Here is a 23,340-nt window from a genome sequence, read left to right as displayed (position 1 = left end):
CATGGGACAAAATCATTATTTGGTTAAATTAAGGCTGCAACGTTTTTAGTTTAATAAATGGATAGAACTGGAGGGGTTAAATCACTGCTTTTGTTTTGCTTTTTTTTAATAACTTTTCTAAAAAGTGAATCACTTGTCAATGCGCGTGCTGTGCACGAAGTGAACGTGTAAAACAACCCACCAAACAGCAGAATCAGGTGTGCTAAGGCTACAGCTTGTGCATTGTTAATGCAAACAGTCTTCGTGCATTCTGAGCCAAAGATTAGTCTATCAGATTCTGGGTGGCAGGAGTCAGTTTGTATATACTGTTAGTTTATTCGGGACCTTCTCATGTTAAATGATGTTTTGAAGACATGTTTTTCCTTTATCTCCAGGCCTCACAGTGGTGACTCGCTCCCCAGACAGTAACAATGTGGCCAGCAATGCTGTGGGAACGGCTTTACCTAAATTTGCTATTCGTGGGATGCTGAAGACATTTGGTCTCCATGGTGTTGTTCTGGACGTTGATTCGGTGAGTAAAGCTATATTTAAGTTTTTTAATGGGTTATAGCATTTTTCTCTGATCTCCATGGTGAAACATGCTAGTTCATGTAAGATGCTGTTTTCTGCTCTTTGAGTAAAGATGTGTCCAATGTATTGATGGCATTGTTTTTGACATTTCAGGTAAATGAATTGGTGCAAGTAGAGACTTATCTCAGAAGTGAAGGCGTGTTGGTAAGATACTGGTATCCTATTGACATGTTAGAAAGGCCACCTGCTGGCTATAGGAGGACTGCAACAAATGGATTGGTTACTCTGGATAATACAAACATCCAAATTCACAGGTAAATAAGAAATTAATGTAGTGTATTTAGAGCTCTTATATCAATATTTCCATGCATATTATTTGGATGAACGTACAGTGTTTCATACAGTAAAATCTATTACTTATTGCAGCTTTGCTTTAAATAGTAGATTTCAAGAAAACTGCTGAACACCTTCTTAGTACACTCACTAGGTTTAAACCTAAAAAGAGGTCATTTGATCTCCACATAGTATTGGCTAGATCATCTTTTTATAAAAGGAGTTATGATGATCTTATTAGGGTTTTGTTAAAACAAGAATGATCTCTAAATTATTCATAAATATTTAGCTCTAGCAAGGATACAAATATCTTGTCAAGTACAGTCACTTTTTGTGATGGTGGTAATTTCTGTTTATCATCTATGCGCTCAATCCTGTGTGATTCTGAACACTTCAAATTCCTGCTGACTTCAGTGGGACCTCAGAGCACTTCACAGGATTGAGCTCATAACTTGGAAGACCAAGCTGTAAAAGCAAAGACCACTAGTGGAAGAGACCTACCGTATCTGAGGTCCCAACTGAAAGTAAAGGGAATTTTGGGTAGGAAGAATTTATACCTTTACCTTGCCAAAAAGGGCCATCAGATCGTTAATTAAAACTGAGGCATTGATCACTTCATCTCTTTTTAGAGATGAGAAGCGTGTTTGTTCACTGCCCTTGTCTCGAGTAAAGTTACGAGTAAAGAGAGCTCTGTTCCTGTCATCAGATCCATACATGTGGGGTCCCGTGACTATGAAGAGCTCCATAGGGGTTTTAAACTTGTGGCCTGCTGGTGCCCAAAGATTGGATAAGCAGTAGTGAGAAGTTTAGAGTTTCTCATATAGAACCTACCTATTCAGTCACTATTGATTTGCTTTCCAAAGTGAATAAGGAAGATCTGGGTCTATTTAATAAATTATTGCTGTTTTTAAGTTCATACGCCTGTTGTGGGTCCAAAAATCAAGGTGCTAGGTATAGTTCCTATTTTAATGAATCTGTATCTCGCTTTTTTGTAGAGAACTTTTGCGATGTGAAGCCTCACTTGCGCGATTGTACTGCCGCATGGCTCTCCTCAATATTTTTGCCCCCAAATCTCCACATATGTTTACTCGTCTATTTCATATTCCGGCTATCCGTGACATCACCCTGGAGCACCTGCAGCTGCTGTCCAACCAACTTCTTGCACCACCCCTTCCTGGTAAAATAATACTTGAAAAATGCAGCAGCTCTGTTGCTTTTGATACGCTAGTATAGCAATGCCCATGTCAGTGTGCGCTTACAGAGATCTGTGTGAAAGACTGATTAAGTTTAGGAGTTTCGTGAAACTGACCATTTTCAGTTTGTTTCATGAAGCCATTAAGAGCTATTGTTTTTAAATTAAGTTTTTCAGACTTGCATGAACATATGAAATAAGCAGTCTCTTACTAGATCCATGAGTAGCTAGAGAAAGGGCTAACCACTGTGTAAAAGCAGTCAAGTAAATTCTAGGCTAAACTGAGGTGTGTTCATTGCAAATGTTTATTAATGATCTCATGAAAAGTAAGCTGTAGGAAAGACTTCTCCCTCCTTATTCCTCCGCCAAACAGATTCCATTTAATATGTTGCTATTCTTCTTTTAGTTTGTGGGATTCTTTGTGAGAAACTGAAAACGTTGTACAGTTTGAATTCAGTATAGGTATATAGCTGCCAGTTGGGTCACTTCATTTTCAAAATTCAGCTCATCTCCAGTTTTGCAGAACATTTCATCCTTTTCCTAACAGAGTCATGAATCTGATAACTAATTCCTCGTGAGTCTAAGAGAATGCACATGGCCGAATTCTGGGAAAAGATCTTGGGTTAAATCAAATGTGTGTTAATGGTGGAAATCAACCTGTCAAATGCCATTATGCATACTAAGAGATGCACGCAACATGGCAGGGCACTTAAGAGGAACTAAAAAGTAGCTAAAAATAGGTTGTTAATACCCAAAGTTAATCTAAAGCGCTTGAAGATCTTCCCTCCCCCAAATCATTCTGAGACTGGATTCGCTCTCACAGAGGCTGCATCATGTGTGACTCCTCTGCAGAGTACAGAGTATTTTGAGGAATTGCATGGCTTTGGGATCCTTTTCTAGACTACAATTTAAATACTTGTAATTAAGCACACACCGTCCCTCCATACTTCCTTGCTTCTCCTGCCTTCTTAGCAATATTTTTTTTCCATTTCTGCCCTTGTTTAGCTAACCTGCGAGTAATTTGAATCATGTTAATATGTGTAATTGCACCCCTCTGAGTGGGATTTCTGCAAACAGGCTCTATAGGAATTGCTTTGTCTAGTGCCGCCATGCACTGCAAATTGGCCCTCCGCAGCTCCTGGAGACAGCAGCAGTCTGAAAGGGAGGCAGTGATAGGGAGCCTCCTAAAAATAGCTTGCTTGTGAGTGGGAGAAGCTTGAGGACAGGGACACCACTTCTCCCCGCTTCATCTCATGGAATGAGCGGGGAAAAACCCCAAGCACCATGGACTCATTGTACAGCCTCAAAAAACCTCTCAAGCTGGAGCTACTCGACCCCTTCTGTCTCCCAGGCCATCACATGGATGGGGATACTCCCCCACCCACATGGGCACTGGAGGAAGCAATGTCTACGTATGTGATGCTGGGTTAGGGAGATATCTGACTGCCTCCAGGGTGGGGCACAGTTGGGTGGCCCCAGAGCCCTTGCACTGCTTTTGTTCCTGGGGGAGTCCATGTAAAGATTGGAGTAATGCTAGGACAGAATGAGACCAGGCCTTCGACCCTCCATTCAGTTCTGTGTCAGCAATGTCAGGGGCACAGGTTTGGCCCTGGAAGAATTCCTTATACTGCTAAACCTTAGGAGGACTTGCACTTGAGCAGAAATGCAGATATAAAGGCTTGTGATCTGTGAGCTTTTTAAAACATGCTCTTGAGTGTTTCTTTGACTGCTTATAAGTTCAGAGGATCTTCCAATATGCAGTGTATTGCATTTGTTCTTTACAGATGGAACAATCAGTTCAAGTTCTATTCTTTTGGCCCAGTCCCTACAGCATTGTATCCATTCCCAGAGCTGTTCTGCCACAGATCTTTTCTACCAGGGCAATTCACAACAAATCAGGGAGTGGCTGACTGTAGCCATCACTCGGACACTACATCAAGGAGAGGAGAGTCTGTTAGAACTAACTAAACAAATCTGTTCCTTCTTTCAGGTAAACAATATTTTTTGATGCTTTCTGAATGTTTATAGTACTGTGAAGAAAATGTGAATTTATTAAAATATGTATTAATCTTTTTCCTCTAGAGAGATTGCCTTTCTTGCTAGAATACTTTTACAATACTTATTACTGTCCTTAAATTCAAAATTCTGTGAACACACTGCAATGCTATCTGGTCATACCGTACACTTTGTGCACACATGCAGGGGGATAGCCTGTGTAGTACTGAAATGAATGGTCTCAAGTTATGTAACTACTTTGCAGTACTATTTTTAGCTGTAAAATAAGGGGCAAGGAAGGGGTTTTGGCTTATTGCTTTGCTTCTCCGAGGCTTTCATTGTTAAATGTCATTTTACAGACCGCACCAGAACAATTCCCCGCTGAAGACTTCCCTATTTCAGAGTCCAAAGTCAATATGGATGTTAATTTTCCTGGGGCTGCTTTTGTAGTTGTGTCCTGTAAGGAAAGTCAGTCTGGATTCCGCAAAGAGTAAGTTATTAAGGAAGTGGGAGAGCAACCAGTTATAAAGAGACCCTGTTTAAGCTGCTGGGCCTGGATTGTGATCTGCCTCTCTCTAAGACCTCTTTGGGAAGTCTGTGTAATGCCTGTGTTAATTTTTCGACACAAACCTTTTCAAGGATTTATCTTGGAGAGGTGGGGGATGATAGTGCAGAAGGATACGACATACCCCTTGATTGTGTCCTTTTTACGTTTGGGGTTTTATTAATTTTAATTAATTAAATTAATTTAATTGTTTTCTGGTTATTTTCTAGTTCCTCCCTGTATAAGGCTCCATGGGCTCGCGTGTTTGTCTATGGTCTTGGTCATAAAATAAAGAGGAACGGTCAGTTAAACCTAACTGAGGCAGTATGTTACCCTCGGGATGCCTCTCCAACCAACACAGGCTTGACACCACCCCCAACAACCAATCAGTATCCTTCAGTGATTATCTCCACTGACAAGGTCCACATCAAATTAGGTAAATGTTTTTAGTATTTGCAAACTGAGGACAGGCTAAATCACCTTATTTATCAGAGTTTCCTGAGGCAGCACCAAACTTACGTTCTGTTCATGTGTTCTGTACAAGGTACCAGAAAATACCAGGCAAGAGGAGTATACTGTCACTAACTAAACAGGCAAGGTTTGATACTGTCCGGGCAGTTCTAAACTGACAGCACCTCACACTGCAGTCTCATCAGTTCTCAGAAGCCAGCCGATGCTTTTCCAGGGGGTCTTCCCTGCTTGCTGCAGGGATTGGGGTGGGTGACTGAGCAGGCTGCACTCTGCTAAGTTCAGTCCTGATCCATTGCCCCAGGTCGGTGCTTTATTTGAGATGCCACATTCTAACCTAGTTTTAGCTATGTAGATAGTTATATGGCTGGCCGTCATCACTGTAGGATCAGGGCCCCTTGGAAATATTTCAGTAGAAATAACATTCTTTCTTCCCGCCAGCCTGTAGGAGAAATAGCTTGATTGGTTTATAATTTGGGGGGAGGTGGGTAGAAAAGGCAAAAAAGCAAGGTTTTTTTTTTTCAATAAATTCTTCAAAGTCTCACCACTTATGGTCACTATAATTCCTGTATTCCATTTTGCACTAGCCCTAGTGTCCTGTCAATATTCAGGAAACCATTGTCTGTAGTACAATGAATATGAAAGATCTACACATTTTAATGAATACAAATACAAATCCAGAACTCTACATCTGGCTACATCATGAACTTAATATTTTCCTTTTCTGTCTTTTCATTTCTGTTTAATGAGAGGATTAGTCGATTTAATCAACTACCTCACTTAACAAACTCTTAAGCTTAGAAAAATTTAAAACAATGTTTGAACCTGGCCTAATAAGACTTTGCTTTTTCTTGACACAGTTGTTGCCTTCTAGTTTATAGAATTGTAATGGGAATTCCTCTCTGTCGTCTTGTTTAAGGAGTATCCCCCCCTCCTGGTGCTGTCTTAGTTTTGCACTCTCTTCCGCTCGAATTCCCTCTGGCTATGGCATTTACAGAACAGCTGTTAACGTGGAAATTAGAGGATGGTGATGTAAAATCAGAAGATGAATTGGATACTATCCCTGCTTCAGTTCTCCTACAAATGGTGGAACTCTTAGGTGAGAGTACAGTATTTTTTGAGTATTTAATGACCAATGAAACAGCTGATCAACTGGAATGTTCAGAAAGAAAAATTACAGTATTTAAACTTCCTTTAAAACCATAAATTCCATCATAATTACTAAACTCCAAAACAGTATGCATTCGCATGGTTTAATAATGCCAAATTTTAAAATAAACTCAGTACTAGAAAAATCACATGAAGACTTTCCAGCTGATATCTATTTAAGTACACTGGGTAAAATTTTCAAGAGCACCTAAGTGCCTGAATCACTTTTGAAAATGACACTTAGGAGTCACTTAAGAGCTTTTGAAAATTTTACCCCTTATCTCATCAATGCAAGGATGTGTTGATAATGAGGTTACTTAGTAACCAGGAGCCTTTGTATTCTCCAGTACTGCGGCCAGTGCTTTGCCAGAGAAGCCTACGTTCTGAGCTTTCATTTTAAAAAAATCTAACACTCATGGTTGTGAAAATGATTTTGTAAATCTGAATAGAGTGTAAACTGCTAGAGTGCTGTCCTCCGAAGTCTCCAGGTGGCTTAAAATCATGAACGTGGCCGTTTACACCACTCATATTTATCTCATTGTATTAACTATGAAACCTTAAAGACGGGAAAATCTAAGTATAAACACTAACTGCTTCTCTGCTGATCATTTTAAGAGAAATATCCAGGTCGTGGGCTTATCCCAAAATTAAGTCTATGATTTTGCCATTCAAATTTTTAGTCAATTTCACTGCAGAGGTGCAAGGGAAAAAAACCCCAGAGTCATGAAAAAATCACAGAGACGTGGGGGTGTCGGAGCGCGAGAGTCCACCGCTCCCTCCTCCTGCAGTGGCTCCTGTCCTGTTGGGTTGGGCCCCGCTTCCCGCTCTAGGCATGGTGACCTGGTACACTACGTCACAGCGCCACTCAGGTTTGGCACATCCCCGTCCCCCATCTCCATCTATGACCGGGTGTACGCAGCAAACCAGAGTGGCATTGTGACCTCATCGGCCCGGTCACAATGCCCATAGCAGGGAGCCAGGCTCACAGGAGCCATCACTGCAGGTTTCACACACGTCATTAAAATTCACAATTACTGTGAACAGTTACCATGACCTCCAGGCCAAAATTGTTGCCTTGCCCATAAGCACAAATGGTCTCCGACACTTTCCCAAATGCCACAAAGCTTCAGTTATCCCTACCCAGCTGCTAGTACCTCCAGCTTCTCCTGACAGCTTCTTGTGATGCAATTATGCGTTGTGAATTGAAAAATTTGGAGTAAAACAAAAACTGGAAATGTGAAGACATCCATCACAAGATAAACTGAATGCAGTAAACACAGGCCCATTGATCAGATTGTATTCTTGCATTTTTTTAATTTTAGTCAAGGTGATGCATTTAAAGCCTGCTGAACTTGAGTGATGCAAAATGTAGGTTTGTTTTGCCATAGGACCTTCTAGTATTATGTATTTGTTGGTTGCATGAAGATGTCTCTGTGGGAAGAATATCACTATGGGTTTGTAAGTGGCCTTGTTTGATTTTACGCCCGTTGAATGTTGTCATAATTCATGTAATAAAGCCAGTCACATTGGAATAAATCTAATTCCCATGTCTTTCTGTCTTCCATACATAGGGAACTTTCTCTGGACGACAGACATGGCAGCTTGTGTGAAGGAACTGATATTTCATCTCTTGGGAGAGTTGCTTCGCAAAATTCACAATCTGGAACAGAAAAAGAACCCAGCAGGGTTGTCTTCTTCCATTGCACTTCAGCTAAATCCCTGTCTAGCCATGCTTATGGCTCTTCAGTCTGAACTGCACAAACTATACGATGAAGAAACTCAAAACTGGGTGTCTGGAAATGCATGTGGTGGCTCTGGTGTGGGAGTGGCTGACCAGGGAAGATTTTCAACCTACTTCCATGCTCTGATGGAAGGCTGTCTAGCTGTAGCAGAAGTGACTCTGCCAATCAACATGAGTGTAACAGCTAGTGTGATGTCCTCAACAAATGCCCCAAATCTAAGTGATTCCTCTTCCTCCTCTTCATCTTCTCCAGGACAGACGCCCCAGAGCCCAAGCCTCCTGTCAAAGAGGAAAAAAGTCAAAATGAAGCGGGAAAAGACATCGTCTTCAGGTAAACGGTCTTCATCCCGAGCTGCTGAAACTGACGCTGCAATTCTGAATATAGGAGGAAGCAAACCTGAGGATATGTTATGGTTTCATAGAGCGCTGACCTTACTTATAATTCTCAGACACCTAACTAAAAAGGATCCACAAGGGCTAGGTGTGACAAATGATGCTGTAGCTGATGCTTGCCAGGCACTAGTGGGTGCAACAGCTCACAGTCGGTTACTTGTGATTTCTGGAATACCAACTCACTTAGAGGAGGGTATTGTCAGAAGTGCAATCCGGAAGGCGTGTAATGCACATGGTGGAGTCTTCAAAGATGAAATCTACATCCCCTTGCAGGAAGAGGATCCCAAAAAAATCAAGGACAAAGCAGGAGGAGGAGAATGTAGGACTGAATTGGAAAAACCAACTGTGTCTAGTAGTGCAGACAGTCTCGATATCAGCAGTTCTAGCAGCGTCACACCTGCCATGAGTGTTAGTGCCTCAGCCTCTACAAGCCAGGCCTCCCTCTGCAGCTCGCAGGGTATCTCTCGGACAATTAGCGATATTTCTGTAGACCAGTTTCAAGCTGGACTGGAGTTGGCCATTCCACCAGGACTGCTAGAGCCACATGTTGTTTCCAGCCAGGAGAGCTTAGATCTTTCACTTTGCAGCACTGGAAGCCTTGGCAGCCTTGGCAGTCTTGGGGAACAACTTGACAATGTAGAAACAGCGTCTGTATCTGATGTTGGATCAATGTACACTGTCACGTCACTGGACAACCAGCCACTGATGTCACGGCCAATCAAGGGTTTTGCAGTAGTGGAGGTAACAGCTTTCAGGCAGTCAGGGATTCATTTGTAGCTCCCCTTTCTTGGAGCAGTCAGGCCAGATTTTGTCCTAAATGAATGATGTCGATTCTAGTAACTGTCTTCCCCCAAACTCAAAAACAAAACAAATCTTGTTTTTCACTTCTCTCTACACCATATTGTGGGGGTGACTCACAGGGCCAAAGAGGGTGTTTCCTTTCCATATAGACTGGTGTGGGGGTAATACTACAACATGAATAATTCACTTTTGTATATTGGATGGAGAGTGGCAGGTACTATAAACAAGCAATAGTTCAGCACAAATTATGCTGTCTAACTAGGACACAGCATCAAATGCATTCCAGTTAGAATTTGATGGATATGCTTTCTTGTACTACATTATCTTCAGATTTGCCCCGGGATCACAGTGCAGTGACTCTAAACACTTTCTTTTGCCTTTATCAGAACCTTTAAAATCAACATCCTTTCTGAATGCAACAGTGTAAAGTCACTGTGGGTTTTTACAGTTTATTACTTCAGTAGACTTTAAGAATGTACTTGATTCCCTCAATATTATGGTTTGACATTGAATGATTTTGAACTTTGTTGCCAAAAGAGTAGCATACTTGGGCTAACGTCTGCTTGTTTAAAATTCTCCTTTCCAAAGGACTGCAAATGCTATTGAAGGTCTAGTGCTCCTAAATCCCTCATTTGAAAAATCTCCCCTGGGCTTCCAGAGGCTTTCAGTAACATCTGCCTCAAGTTTGTTGCAGCTTCAGAATTAGGCTTGTGTTTCAGCTCATCTTATAGAAGAAAATATAGTTTACTCCAAAGGAATATATTCAGCTGTCTTAATTTTTTACTGAGCCAAAGATATTCACATTGAAATAAGCAATAGATCCTGTAAAGGAAAATGGTAACATAATCATGCTGAACCGTACACCTGGTCTGTAGCTATTCCGGTAATGATGCATTACTGATATTCACAGCTTCCAAGAAAGTTAGGGAGCTGGAACAATAGCTCTGCTTCCAAGGGCCAATTTTATGTAGATATTTTCTAAATACCGCACAGTTGAGGAGAACTGCAGGTGACCCTGAAACCTTCAAGTTGATCTAGAACTAATATTTTCATATCTCAAGGCTTCTTATCTCAAGAGTTACCTCCAAACTTAAGAAATGGAATAGTCATTTCTCAGAGGCCTGTGTAATTAACCCAGGGTGTGGTGGTTTCAAAGACCCCACTTCCTAGGGTGGATGTATTGCCAGTAAATCTGAATTCTGGTATCAGAGAATTAATGTAGCACATGTATAATGTTAAACCTCTGCAAGAAAAGAGAATGCAAGACTTAACCAATATGAATGACAGATAATATGTTCCCCATCAGAATTCCTTGTAACTACTTTCGTTATTTACGCAGATAAGGTCACGAGCTAAAATAGAGAAAATCCGAGCCAGTTTATTTAACAGTAGTGATCTGATTGGTTTGTCAAGTCTGGATGGTGAAGATGAACTAATGGAAATGTCAACTGAGGAGATTTTAACTGTATCTACTGTAAATCAGAGTTTATTTGATACGCAAGGGAGCCCAGTCCTAGAAGACTATTTTAATGATAAATCGATAAAAGGTGTGTATCTTTCATATTGGCAAATACCTTTTTTCCAGGTTTTATGTAGTGGTCACATTCTTCTCACGCTGGTGTAAATCCAGAGTGATTCATTGACAGACTGACAATGGAAAAAATTGTTCTCATATAAATTACTTGCCAATAGATTGGGGGGAGGAGATTTGTGACAATTAGAGTATTCAACAATCTCTAAAGCTGGTCAGATAGTCATGAATAATTTTTTATTTACTAATTTATTTAATAGTCGACAGGGGGAAAAAATTGTGATTTTAACCCATTTACAAATATTATTAGATCAAACTATTCCTTGACTTGAACGGAGTTATGCTGGAACGAATCCAGAGTAACTGAGCAGAATTTTACTCATAGTCTTCGACTTATATTAATCAGTGGTTAATTTTACTCTAACAATGTGATCAAAACCTCTTGAATCAAATCATAAAGCTATAGAAAAGTATATCAGTTGGATGGGCCCTAAATTCTAAATGAGGGGGAGAAAAGATTAATTGGGGCGGGGAGGGAATAGCCTCAGAGAACAATTAATTCAATTATTGACATAAACACTCTTGTGTACCTATGCAAATTGTGATGTGCACCCAGGAATCAGCTGGATAACTAAATCAATTGTTGTTATAATTTTGAGTGACATCAACGTAGTGGATCAAAATAAATGGAAGGCACTGTCTGTAGTACCATAAATTGAACTTTAAAAATGTTGTGACTGCTGTGTATACTGTTTTCTAAACTATTTGCTGTCTAGTATTTTAGAGCACAAGTTTTTTTTAAATAATATAGTGAATGAATAGAACCATATCTTCCCAGTGTCTTAATTCTAAACTCTCTTTTCATGTTGGATTTGTACTGTATTGCAATTTTTTGTATTAGGTGAGAAATTGGTCCCAGGTGCTCGAGAAGTCCTCACAGACATATTTAAGAGCTGTGTTCACTCTGAACAAATGCTGAGCCTAACTCCAGCAAAACCCATTAAAGTTGCTGATATTTATCTGAGCAAAGAGCAAATAAATTCGCAGACTCCTGGAAACCTTCTCCATGTTTTCTTCACAAATGTCCGCCCACCAAAGAAGGTGCTGGAGGACCAACTCACTCAGGTAGCCCTGTGTAAAACACCTCTTTAATTACTCTCCTTGTGTAATTTGGAAATATTGGGTAATCATTCATTTCTCTTTTGGAAGATTTTAAGGAAATACGGTGTGCCCAAGCCTAAGTTTGACAAGAGCAAGTACAACAAGGCAGGCAAAGAGCAACATCCAGTGAAAGTTGTGAGCTCCAAACGTCCGGTTACTAAACCACCTGCAAAGGAAAAATCTGTGCTCAATAGTGTCAGGTTAGTGCCTTGAACTTTTCTGCAGTCATAAAACAGCTGGCCTCTCTGCATGGAACTAGTTTTTTCTTTTCAGTATGTCAGAACACTGGTGTGCAGAAGATGATTTTAAAAAAAAAATTAAAAAAATCAAGAAGAGACCTAAAATAACTCGTGGCTTTGAGGGCATAAATCCTCTCTTACGTTAAACAATATTTCATATTTTATGAAATATATATATAATATTTCATACCACACTCAGTCATTTAAGGAAATGTATATTCTCACCAAAAAAATGTTTCTGTCCCATAGCAGAACAGCTTTAAGTGAGAAGAAACCTACTGTAAAGCCAAAATCTCCAGAGAAGGGCAAACCTGATGAGAAGGACCCAGAGAAGTCTCCTACAAAGAAACAAGAAGGTAGGGGCTGTCTAGAAATTCTTCTCATTACTTTCTATCTGAAAACATGCTATCTAGCAAAGGGTAAAGATTTCAAACATGTAAATTGGCCAGGTATTTCTAGACTAAAAATGAAAGACCACTTGCTTTTTTTTTTAAATGAGGTTAATTTATAAGCTGTCTAAAAGATTAAACTAATTGCAAATGTGGGCCCAATTTCCACTCTCACTTGTATCCATGTGAATCTAGAGTTCCTGGGGATGAGTAAATGAGAGCAGAACTTGGCACATGATTATTATTATAACTCAAACAGCGTACTAAGCACTTGGGGCAGGGAACTAGGGCAGGGAACTTCCTCGACTTCCAAAGAGCTTAAGGTATAAAGGCAACGTGTAATGGAGATGGAATGTGATTGAACAATGGGACTATTAAGCTGAAATAAAAGCTTCAGAAATGCTACATAGATAGCATGGCAATCTTGGGTCTGGTACAGCCAGGCAGGGGAATGGAGTGCAAGGCTCTCTCTTGGTATTCCACTCCTGGGCCAGCAGGGCTTGAGAATGAGGGTTCATTCTGTGGCTCCACCCTTCGCTTTTGGAAACACATGGTCAGATTATAGGACACTAACCTTGGAGAGCTAGCATAGCTCCCTCTCAGGCAGAAATGCTCCTTGATGGAATTGCAGGGATGGAGTCATTAATAAGGGAGAAATGAACACTCTGGATTAAACCCTAGCAACCCTAACAGTTTCAGATTTTTTTCTGGGAAAGGCTGTCTTGGATTTGTCCCTTGTGGAGAGGACAAGACCAGTGGGAAGCAGGCAGGTAGCTTGAGTTTCGGATGTGAGTTGAGGGTAGCCAGACAAAAGCAAACACTCTGGAAATAAGCCTGCATGATATAATTTTTTTTTCTGGTAAATTACTAATTGTTTAATACTTACATCTCTGTTGTCAGTTCCAGAAGAGAAGTATTTGACACTGGATGGATTTCACAGATTTGTTGTTGATCGAGCCAAACAGGACATCCGTAGTGTCTGGAGAGCTATTTTGTCCTGTGGATATGATCTTCATTTTGAAAGGTGCAATACATGTTTTGTAAAAGTGGTATAGAATTCAATACTTAATCTGAACGTGTTTGGAATGGCTGAGTTTTACTACAGGTAGTCTGAAACTTATTAATGCTCAGTGCACTTCTGGATGTGGCTACGATGCATCAACATAGAATTGTTGAATAGTTTCTTAGAATGTTATTTAAGGGACTTGATTCATATTCAGCTGCCAGGATGTCTGTTCCTGACTTCCACGTGCACATGCTCGCTAGGAGGATCACACCTGAATTGTGGAAACCTGGTTTAAACAAAATTAGTTCATTTTGTCCCTCTTACTTCCAAAATCCATAATAAACTGACCTGTCAACAACTGCACTGCCAGCTGTTGCCTAAACTAACCTTCTCTGGCTTCATGCCACATCAAAGCTGCATTCTGTGCCTCATGGTATTGAAACTGCTTTGGTAGATTTCTCCACTTGTTTTGAAGGAGCTAGTACAGGGTAGAATGTTTAGTCATCATGTTACTTTCTTCCCTGTTATCATTTCAAAGCAGAGAAGTCCCTTAAATGGATCTATCCTCTTCCCTGGTATTGAGCTGCAAATTGCCTGCCTACTATATCCCACTCCCATGTCTGCTTATGAGCTCAGAGTAGAGAGTGCCCAGTGCAGTAAGTAAGCCTAGTAAGCAGGTAATGAAAGTCAGGCAAGGAGGGATGATAATGATAATGATTCGTTCTCCCTCATATCTGAAGCATTCTAATGTCTAGGCTAAAGGAGCTGTACTTAGGGAAAGGGAAAAGGAGAGACCTAAAGCCACCTGGCTTCATGGTTAATGCAGTCCAGGGGAGCATTTGCATTTAACAGTTCTAATCCCCTTGTTCTTCAGGTGTGCCTGCATTGACGCAAGACATGCTCAGAAAGCATCCCGGAAGTGGACTTTGGAAATGGACGTAGCCCTTGTGCAGTACATCAACCGACTGTGCCGTCATCTTGCAATTACCCCAGCACGACTGCACCCGCACGAAGTTTACTTAGATCCAGCTGACGCAGCTGATCCCAGAGTCTCTTGTCTGCTGAGTATGCACAAATTGGGGGTTTTCTAGTTATTACTTCATACGCTTTGTATTCCTCTTCAGTTCATGGTTATAGATTGCTTATGGATTCAGTGTGAAACACTTAGTGAAGGGCTGTGAATTCAGCACTGGATTGACAGCCCTGGAAACTGAAGTCCTCTGGGTCACCACAGAAAAGGAACAGCAAAGGCAATGACAGTGCAGGCTTCCCCCCAAGCCACAAAACCCTGTCAGTGTGTCTCTACCCTGGCATGTAGGGGCCACCTCTAATGGACATGGGGGTAGTTCATTCTACAGGGCCCATTCAGTCTGTGGTCACTATGCCAGAATGGGTGTTGATGTGATGAGTTTGAGGACTCCTGTCCTGTCCTTTAGCTCTCTGTTTCTGAATTTTTTTCCCCATCTCAGATGTTCCCATTGAGAGTCTACGTCTACGTTTTGCACTGCTTCAGTCTCTGAACACCATGCTGGAGACCTTCTTCCTTCTGCTGGTGGAGCTGCGACAGACAGAAATGTACGCTAATAGTATTGCTGTGTTACTGCGAGAGGCCAAAGGTCAGTGTCTCTAGGACTGCGTGAGTTCTGTGACTGTCTGATGCTTGGGGGAAGTTTAGCATCTTTTGCAGGTTCTCTCATTGGTACAGACTGGAGAAAAGATTAATCCACACTTACCTCAGAAATCGGAGAACTTTGGGGGGAGATAGAGAGGGGATCACCATACTGTCAAAAGCTCCTTGACTTTGCTTCTCAACCAGATAACCCAGTACGCTGACTGAATAGGGTGACTGTCTAAGAACAATGTGAGCACATGAGTAAGAGCTGTTGCTAGTGTTTTCCTGGATTAGGGAGAACCAACCAGGGCAGTGCTATGTTTCAAATGACCTTGCTGAAGTACTCTGAAAAACGCAATAGGAATTGCTGTAATGAGAAGGCTGCCGTATCTCACTACAAACATAAATATTTAGATGGTATGGTTTGGAGGATGGAGACAGGCTGTTCTATTGTGTATAATGCCCAGCACAACGGACGTTTGTCCTGCTTGGGGATTCCATGTGCTATCACAATATAAATAACCATATGGCTGAAATGGTATGTTAGCCCCAAGAGCATACAATATAGTCAAGGGTTCCAGAACCGGTGAGCCTGCTAACTGCTACAGGAGTGGTAGGCTTACAAAGATAGACCTTCATGAGAACCTCCAATAATCATACAATGAGTAAAAGATTTAGGCTACCCTGGCCAGACCAGTCATTTCATTTACTCTGGAGAAATAGCTGATGTTGAGTCTTTGCTTCTACCCAACCAGAAAAGAGCACTTGCAAACCTCAGGTGTGGAAATCGAGTGTTCACAGTCTGTCTGTGTGTAGTGTATGGATTTAGGGTGCCATGAGATACACTGATTGATATCTTCTTGTCATTAGTATCCTCCTCAGAGCATGCCAGATTTCAGAAAACTATTTAGAAATGTGCTTTTCTATCTTATTTGCACAGCTTATGGTTTGGCTGACAGGAAATAATCATCTAATATAAGAAATCTGTTGTACAGAAATATTGTGATAAAGTACTTACTTGACATGTGTCTTCCGATAAACATTAACTCTGAATACAAAAAGTGTCCAAAGGCTTGTTTGGGTTGGCCAGCTCTTAGACTGAGGCTTACAGAAGATTAAATCAGTCCCAAAATGTTGTTCATCAGATGATTTCAGGAAATAAAATTACAGAAGGACCAATAGTAGACATAAACATGTATTTCTTTATTTAGGTTTAATCTTTTATGACACAAAGGTGACTGTAATGAATCGAGTGCTGAATGCCACTGTGCAAAGAACAGCAGATCACGCAGCGCCGGAAATCACACTGGATCCATTAGAAATAGTGGGAGGTATTTGCATTATTTATTCTCTCTAACCTTAATTTTCATTTACTGCCTATGATTTCAAATTGGTCTTAAAATAACTAAGCTCAGACTCTTATGAACACAAAATACTCACAGTGGATTCAGTTTTTTAAAATGTTTCTTTTAAATAGGGGAGATCCGTTCTTCAGAGAATTCCTACTTCTGCCAGGCAGCTAGGCAGCTAGCCTGTGTGCCATCCTCTCAGCTCTGTGTTAAACTGGCCAGTGGTGGGGATCCCACATATGCCTTTAACATTCGCTTCACTGGAGAGGAGGTGCATGGAACAAGTAAGTTATCGTCTGACAGAACAGTAGTGACACACGCGGAATGTATCCAAAGAAGGCAAGGAAAACTAATGCTAGCGAGGACTTGAGCATGTAGTCTTCACTAGGACCAGGTTCCAGAAAAGTTAACGAGTGTTTAGACTGAATGAGTAGTACAGGGACAGATCGCTAGTGACTCTGCAGTGATGTTATACTTAAAAGAACGTTCGTTAGGTAAGAACTTTTTTTGTTAAATACGGCTGACTATGATATGTCTCCTTTTCTCCCAACACTTTGTGTTTGTTTTTTGAATCCAACTTGGCTGGTACACTGAGAGTACGCTGGTCAGTTTCACTTTCTGTTTTTTGTGATTAACCCCATGTTACAATAGCTGAGTTTCAGACACTCCAGGGGAAAGGTTTAAATTAAGCCAATAAAAAAAAAAAGTTCATTTTTGTAAAGTTTCCCTTTTTTTGAAGGGGAAAAACAAAAGCCTACGTATGGGGTCTAAGCTATCTGATAGTAGTTTGGTTTATCTGACTAGACATTTCTATTTAATGTATATAATCTGCTTTATAGTACAAATCTTTCTTTGGAGACATGGAATGCTAGTGCCTGCTATGCTTTATGCTGATGCTAGAAAGAAATTGGGAAAACATCGTATCTGAAGCCAACTAGTGTTCTGAACATACGGACGTCAGGGAGAGGCTTATCTAAATGACTTCATCACTAAACTTTGACTTAGAGACACTTTCCCCAGTGCTACATACTGTTGGGTGGACTCTCCAAGAGATACTGGGATAGGAGCCAGGAGAAAGCTTCCTGTTTTACTGATTTGTTGCCATCCTCGGGGTATATGCAAGGGCAAGGGAAGTTTAAAGAACAAACTATCTGAGAAAAGAAAATCAATTCCTGTTTGCAAGATTGATGCAATCTGCATGTACTGATTCTAATGGGTCGTCTTAGGAAGTTAATGACTGGATATAGCATGAGAGATGGCAAAATGGAAATTCTAGTTAACACTTTCCCCACTACTTACTACTCAGTTCTATCAAACTGCATGAAGTCATTGGAGGTGCACGGAAGTATTGTTAAAGAGCTGTTTGAAGTATCCCCTCAAAGTATTAAATCCATCTTTTCTTTTTCGTTATGATGAATAACAATACCTGTGATGTGATGCAGAGGTAACTTGGTTTGTGTTAAGATTCTAGCAGTATTGCCTGATTGCATTTAGCTAGATTGTGAGTAGGCCGCCTGCGTGTTCCATCTTAATGAGGTGGTGATTTCTCCTTAAAGTCTAAACAGAATAACAAAGGTATTGCATCTCTCTAGGTAACCTTAAATAAACAACTAGCGATTGAAGCCAAGACCATTAGCTGAGAATGGAGCGGAAAGCAACACACTGAATGTTCTTTTATGCAGTTAAACAGTTGCAGTGCAGATATGCACATGAACAGGTTAGGGATGGCTGCCATCTTCCCCATTCTTGGTTATCCACTATACACAATGAAACATGTTTCACCTGTAGAAATTTGAGTTAAATGTTGATTTCAGGGGGCTGGTACACTGTGGACAAGAAGGCAACAGGAGTGAGGCCAGAGAGGGTGTATGTGTGGTTTGTTAGAGTGAAAGCTTTGCATCTTTCTTTCAGGTGGTTCATTTCGTCACTTCCTGTGGCAGGTCTGTAAGGAGTTACAGAGCTCTTTGCTTTCCCTGCTCTTGCTGTGCCCCAGCTCTACAGTCAATAAGAATAAGGTATGATACCCCAATGGAGATTAATAAACAAGTGCTTTGCTCTTACTAAGGAAATACTCGATATCAGCACTCAGTGACTAGGATTAGAATGCTCTCAATTGCTGACAACTAGGGGAGTTTTCAAAGAGATGCATGTGGGAGTTAGCCACACAACTCCCATTAATGACTGGAGGGAATGTGTAGGTGAGTTCCCCTGCATCGTGTTTAGAAAAGTCCACAAGAAGTAAGGTGCTTATCTGTCTGCTACATGCTGTAGTTCTGACCTTAGAACAAAGCTCATCTCCTCTAAAGCACCCTTTAAAGTGTTTGATTTCAAGATTGTCTCTTGTATTTCTTCATGAGAAGTTATTTATGGGCCAGATTCTGCCACTCTTACTCCACAAATGTCCACACTGAAATCAGTAGTACTACTTGTGGGGTAAGACCCAACTCAGTGTGAGTAAGGGTATTGGAATTTGGCCCCTATTTTGCGTGCTTGACATTTTACAGAAACAAGTAAAGACATGGTCCCTGTCCCAGAGAGCTCACAGTCACTGAGGCATGGTTCCTTCCCTGCAATGCTCCTGAGGTGGGCAGCCACACATTATGCAGAGCAGACTGCATAAACACAATCCAGTTCTGTATGTAAACTACTGCAGGGCCGTCTAACACCTATATGCTTTAGACCTTAAACTATTAAAGCTAACACACAAAAAACTAGGTCAGCGTTTCCCGAACTTTTAAAAGCAGAGCCCCCTTCAACACCCCAATATGTTGTTAAGGGCCAACGTTTATATACCTTCGGGCCCCATGCTTTGAGAAACTGTTCTAGGCTACTAAACAGGCTTCAATGTGTTTGAAAACCTCTTACCTGACCATTCTTTCTTCCTGAAAATATTCACCTCTGGTGTTTTCTCTAATCATTAAATGTTTGTGTTTGTTTTATTAAGGGGAAGTATATTCTGACACCTAGTCCTATAACCTATGCGGAAGAGCAGTTGCTTCATTTCTTTGGACAGCTACTGGGCATTGCAGTTAGAGCTGACGTTCCTCTTCCGCTGGATCTCTTATCCTCGTTCTGGAAGACCTTAGTAGGAGAACCACTGGATCCAGATGTTGATCTCCAGGAAGCTGACATCCTTACCTACAACTATGTCAAAAAATTTGAAAATGTAATTTTTTCCCTCTTTTCTTCTTTGTCTCCTTTACCCATAGCCCTTGTGCACTGGGTCTTCGCTGCTGATAGAAACCCTGCAGTAATTGTACAGCCTGACTGAGGGCCTGATCTGTCAAACTCCTGTTAAAGGCCAGTAGGGCTCCATGTGGGTGCAAAGCTTCATCACCATGCATGGAACGGCAGGATGAGACCCTGAGTTTTAGTCATTTTACATCCTGTTGGCATGGGAAAGGCACTCTATCATGCATTGTCATCCCTCCCCAGGATGGCCACGCTCTGCTTAAATTGAGACTAGGAACTTTTACAATTTATCTTTAGGTGCCACGATCAACTGTGTTAGGGCTTCCACATTAGGTAGCAACAGGTTTTACTCGTTAGCCAGCTGATGTGTTGATCCAGACTTCACCAATTCAGTAATCTGGAGAAACCTAATGCTGTGAATCAGTTGCATAACTCAACTCTTTGTTCTTTGTTTCGAAACATTGCAGGCACTAGGTGATCCCATGCACAAACGTTAATAAGGTGCCCAGTTGTCAGCAGAACTATAAAAACAGTAGTAACTTTAAATTGTCTGTGAAATGCTCTTTAGTTTTTAAACTACTTTTTATAATATTCCCTTAAAAATGTGAAAACTAACATTGCTTTTCCTAATAACTTGGTGTTCTATTTGGCAAATGTTAATTTCCCATAAGACCATGTTCCTAATAGAATTTGTAATGGTCCTTCTGCACAGCACAAAGCAGATGTTAGCACAGTAAAGGAAATGCAGCAGTGTCTGTTCATTGGGCTGGCTCAGCAATGGTAGGCGCTGTCCTTAAAACATTCTATGTGGCACAGGGATAGTTTGGGGGGGTTTTAAGCATAACCTCTGAGAGTCCCCAGCAGATCCTCGCAGCTGGAATGCAGGTCAAGTGACATGCTCATGTTCTCCTCCTTAAATATTTTACTTTATGCAGCATGTGAAATTTAATACCACATTCGTAATCTGTACAGGGCTAAACTAGAATGCTGGCTTGCTCCTCATACCCAGATGTGATCTCTTACTCGAGGACAGGTTGCCTTTCAGTGCCTGTGCCATTGTCATTGGATGATGTAAAATGTAATGGGGCCCTTTCATAGGCACCGCCTCCTTAAGTGCTCCAACACTGGAGCACCCATCAAAAAATAATAGTGGGTGCTCAGCACCCACCAGTGGCCCCGCTGATCAGCTCCTACCCCTCCCTCCCAGCCTCTCCTGCCTGCTGCGGATCAGCTGTTCAGCGGTGTGCAGGAGGTGCAGGGGGGATCGGAGGGGGCAGAACAGGGTGGGAAGAGGTGGAGCAGAGTGGGGCCTTGGGGAAGGGGTGGAGTGGGAGTGAGGCCTGCAGCGGGGCAGGGGTCGAGAACCCCTGGGGAAATGAGGAAGCTGGCGCCTGCCCTTTTAGTCATTATGTTGGCATGATGATGTCTGAAGAGATTAACAAGAACAAGGTACAGTAAAGTGCAAGTTACTAGATATTATCCCGTGTCATCCTAGATAAACGATGAGACTGAACTGGAGGCCTTGTGTGCCGAAATTGCATCCCAGCATCTAGCGACAGAGAGCCCTGATTGTCCTAACAAACCATGCTGTAAGTTCACCTACCTGAGCATGACCGGCGAAGAGCTGGAGCTGTGTCCTAGAGGCAGGCACATTCCCGTAATGTGAGTAACACCATTATTGGGAGGATGTTTCATGAGAGTAAATGCGATGACTTTTCAACCCTCAGCTAAATAGTGCTGTGACATGGTGAAAGCGAGGGTGCTGGGAATACCCGGTACCTTTGACTGGCAGGAGCTGGGAACCTCCAGCATACCGCTGTTCATCTGTAAATAATGGAGGGCTGAGCATGACAGCACAGTGACCGCTTCCTAGTAGTCATCACTGCATGCTGTGTGTGTGCGCGTCCCAGGATCCGCAGGTGCTGCTGCATGTGGGGTTAAATTGGGAACAGTAGATGGCATCAGAATGGAAGTGACCAGAAGCCCATGCCCAGGAAATGGGATTGCAGATTGTAATGGGGAGTAAGACTTTTCCTCTCAGACTCCTTTCTTTCTAAATCCCTTATGTCAGCTGGGAGAATAAGGACATGTATGCAACAGCAATCCGGAATCTGAGGCTGCATGAACTGCAGAATCCTGACTGCATGACGGCTGTGCGTGCTGGACTAGGATCGATTATACCCCTGCAGCTTCTAACAACACTGACTCCTCTAGAAATGGAGCTAAGGACGTGTGGGCTACCTTACATTAACCTGGAGTTCCTAAAGGTATCTTGGGCTGAAGTCCCTTTGGAACATGCATATCTAAAGTTAGGGTAATGAATTGGTAAGCACCTTCTGGCATAGTTGCTTCTGTTTCAAGAAAAGCTACAATTCGGTTTTTCAGGCAGGGATTAAATTTGTTTAAAATCAATATTTAAATTATCAAACTCTAAAAATGTCCACGTCCCCAAACTCTATTCAATACCTGCCTCTTTACTAAGATTAAATTAGCTGTTTAAAATTTCATAACAGGATATAGCAGGATAATTTCTGCAAACATGTACTTTTTCAGAATTACTCAACATTGGCCTGTAAGTACATTAATATTAGTACTACAGACAATGCACCACAAAGAGGGTATTTTTTGGTTTACGTTATCAAACATCTTTAACCCCTTGTATTAAAATATTGTGCGAAGATGTGTTTGCCTTGCAACAGCAGCAGCCTTGAACTGGTATAGCACAGTGTGCAAAAACCCAGCCTGGATGCAGTTTAGAAAGGGTCTGTGTAAAGGTCAGTCTGTTATAGAAGCAGTTGGGGTAGAATGATAGATACTGGAATTCTATCTCACTGCACCCAAAGCAACAATTTGAATTAATCGATTTCTAGTGGAACTTGTACTGGTAAAACTGATTGTTAGGATACCCTGCTGTGATCGATTTCCATTATCACTGATGCAAGACTTGAAAAGGAGAGTAATACACATCATGTTCTTCATCTGTATCTAATTTCACTGTCCTTCCCCTTCCCTTAGGCGCACACCATGTACCAGGTGGGGCTGATGGAAACAGACCAACATATTGAATTTTTCTGGGGTGCATTAGAAATGTTTACTCAGGAAGAACTCTGCAAATTCATAAAGTTTGCCTGCAACCAGGAACGAATCCCCTTTACGTGTCCATGCAAAGATGGAGGACCAGATACTGCACATGTCCCACCTTATCCCATGAAAATTGCACCCCCAGATGGAGCTGCAGGTATGTTGTCTACTGCACATTTGTATAAATAAAATCAGCCTCTCTTACCTTGTGACCTTCTGTAGATTTGAAATCCTTATTGCCTTTTAAAACTTCCTTTGTCTGACAGGTTCAGGGCTTGTCTGCGCAGTGGAGTAAAGTGCACTAACGTGATATGGAGTGCTGTTTAACTTAGTGCACACCAGCAGGGTCTGCACGTACCAGTTAACACACACGTTAGTGTATTTTAGAAATCACACCCCCGTAGTGCACATTACCCCACTGTGTAGACAAGGCTGCAGAAGAAAGCGCAATGCAGTTAGGAAATGGTTGTAACTGTGACGAGAGAATGTGGCTGTTCTTAAGCCATGCCCTAATAAGATGCTTCAAGCAAAAATAAATCTTCTAAAGACTCCAAATATCTGCCCTTTGGCCATCTATGCAGAGGCGGGGACTGTGGTGGAATTTCGTGACGTGGCTCCTGCAGAGCAGAATATCTTCTATGCTTTTAAAGTGAC

The 23,340-nt window shown here is 41.6% G+C and overlaps 1 protein-coding gene across 2 annotated transcripts in view; it reads left to right on the top strand.

The window, feature by feature from the left end:
* The window catches only part of HECTD4 (HECT domain E3 ubiquitin protein ligase 4), a 121,496-nt gene that overhangs the window by 95,476 nt on the left and 2,680 nt on the right, over positions 1 to 23,340 (top strand). For both annotated transcript variants that reach the window (XM_073313568.2, XM_073313567.2), the window contains exons 54-75: positions 375 to 511; positions 664 to 824; positions 1,839 to 2,020; positions 3,820 to 4,025; positions 4,390 to 4,520; positions 4,805 to 5,010; positions 5,962 to 6,141; positions 7,763 to 9,066; positions 10,466 to 10,673; positions 11,559 to 11,782; positions 11,867 to 12,018; positions 12,307 to 12,413; positions 13,347 to 13,470; positions 14,327 to 14,517; positions 14,922 to 15,068; positions 16,276 to 16,395; positions 16,542 to 16,697; positions 18,325 to 18,428; positions 19,358 to 19,579; positions 21,101 to 21,267; positions 21,677 to 21,872; positions 22,621 to 22,843. In XM_073313568.2, coding sequence (XP_073169669.2) covers positions 375 to 511; positions 664 to 824; positions 1,839 to 2,020; positions 3,820 to 4,025; positions 4,390 to 4,520; positions 4,805 to 5,010; positions 5,962 to 6,141; positions 7,763 to 9,066; positions 10,466 to 10,673; positions 11,559 to 11,782; positions 11,867 to 12,018; positions 12,307 to 12,413; positions 13,347 to 13,470; positions 14,327 to 14,517; positions 14,922 to 15,068; positions 16,276 to 16,395; positions 16,542 to 16,697; positions 18,325 to 18,428; positions 19,358 to 19,579; positions 21,101 to 21,267; positions 21,677 to 21,872; positions 22,621 to 22,843 — 4,848 coding nt within the window. The remainder of the gene's footprint in view (positions 1 to 374; positions 512 to 663; positions 825 to 1,838; positions 2,021 to 3,819; positions 4,026 to 4,389; positions 4,521 to 4,804; positions 5,011 to 5,961; positions 6,142 to 7,762; positions 9,067 to 10,465; positions 10,674 to 11,558; positions 11,783 to 11,866; positions 12,019 to 12,306; positions 12,414 to 13,346; positions 13,471 to 14,326; positions 14,518 to 14,921; positions 15,069 to 16,275; positions 16,396 to 16,541; positions 16,698 to 18,324; positions 18,429 to 19,357; positions 19,580 to 21,100; positions 21,268 to 21,676; positions 21,873 to 22,620; positions 22,844 to 23,340) is intronic.

Source organism: Lepidochelys kempii, chromosome 15, assembly GCF_965140285.1.
Source record: "Lepidochelys kempii isolate rLepKem1 chromosome 15, rLepKem1.hap1, whole genome shotgun sequence".
Classification (NCBI taxonomy): Eukaryota; Metazoa; Chordata; order Testudines; family Cheloniidae; genus Lepidochelys; species Lepidochelys kempii.
This window is presented reverse-complemented; position numbering and strand designations above follow the sequence as displayed.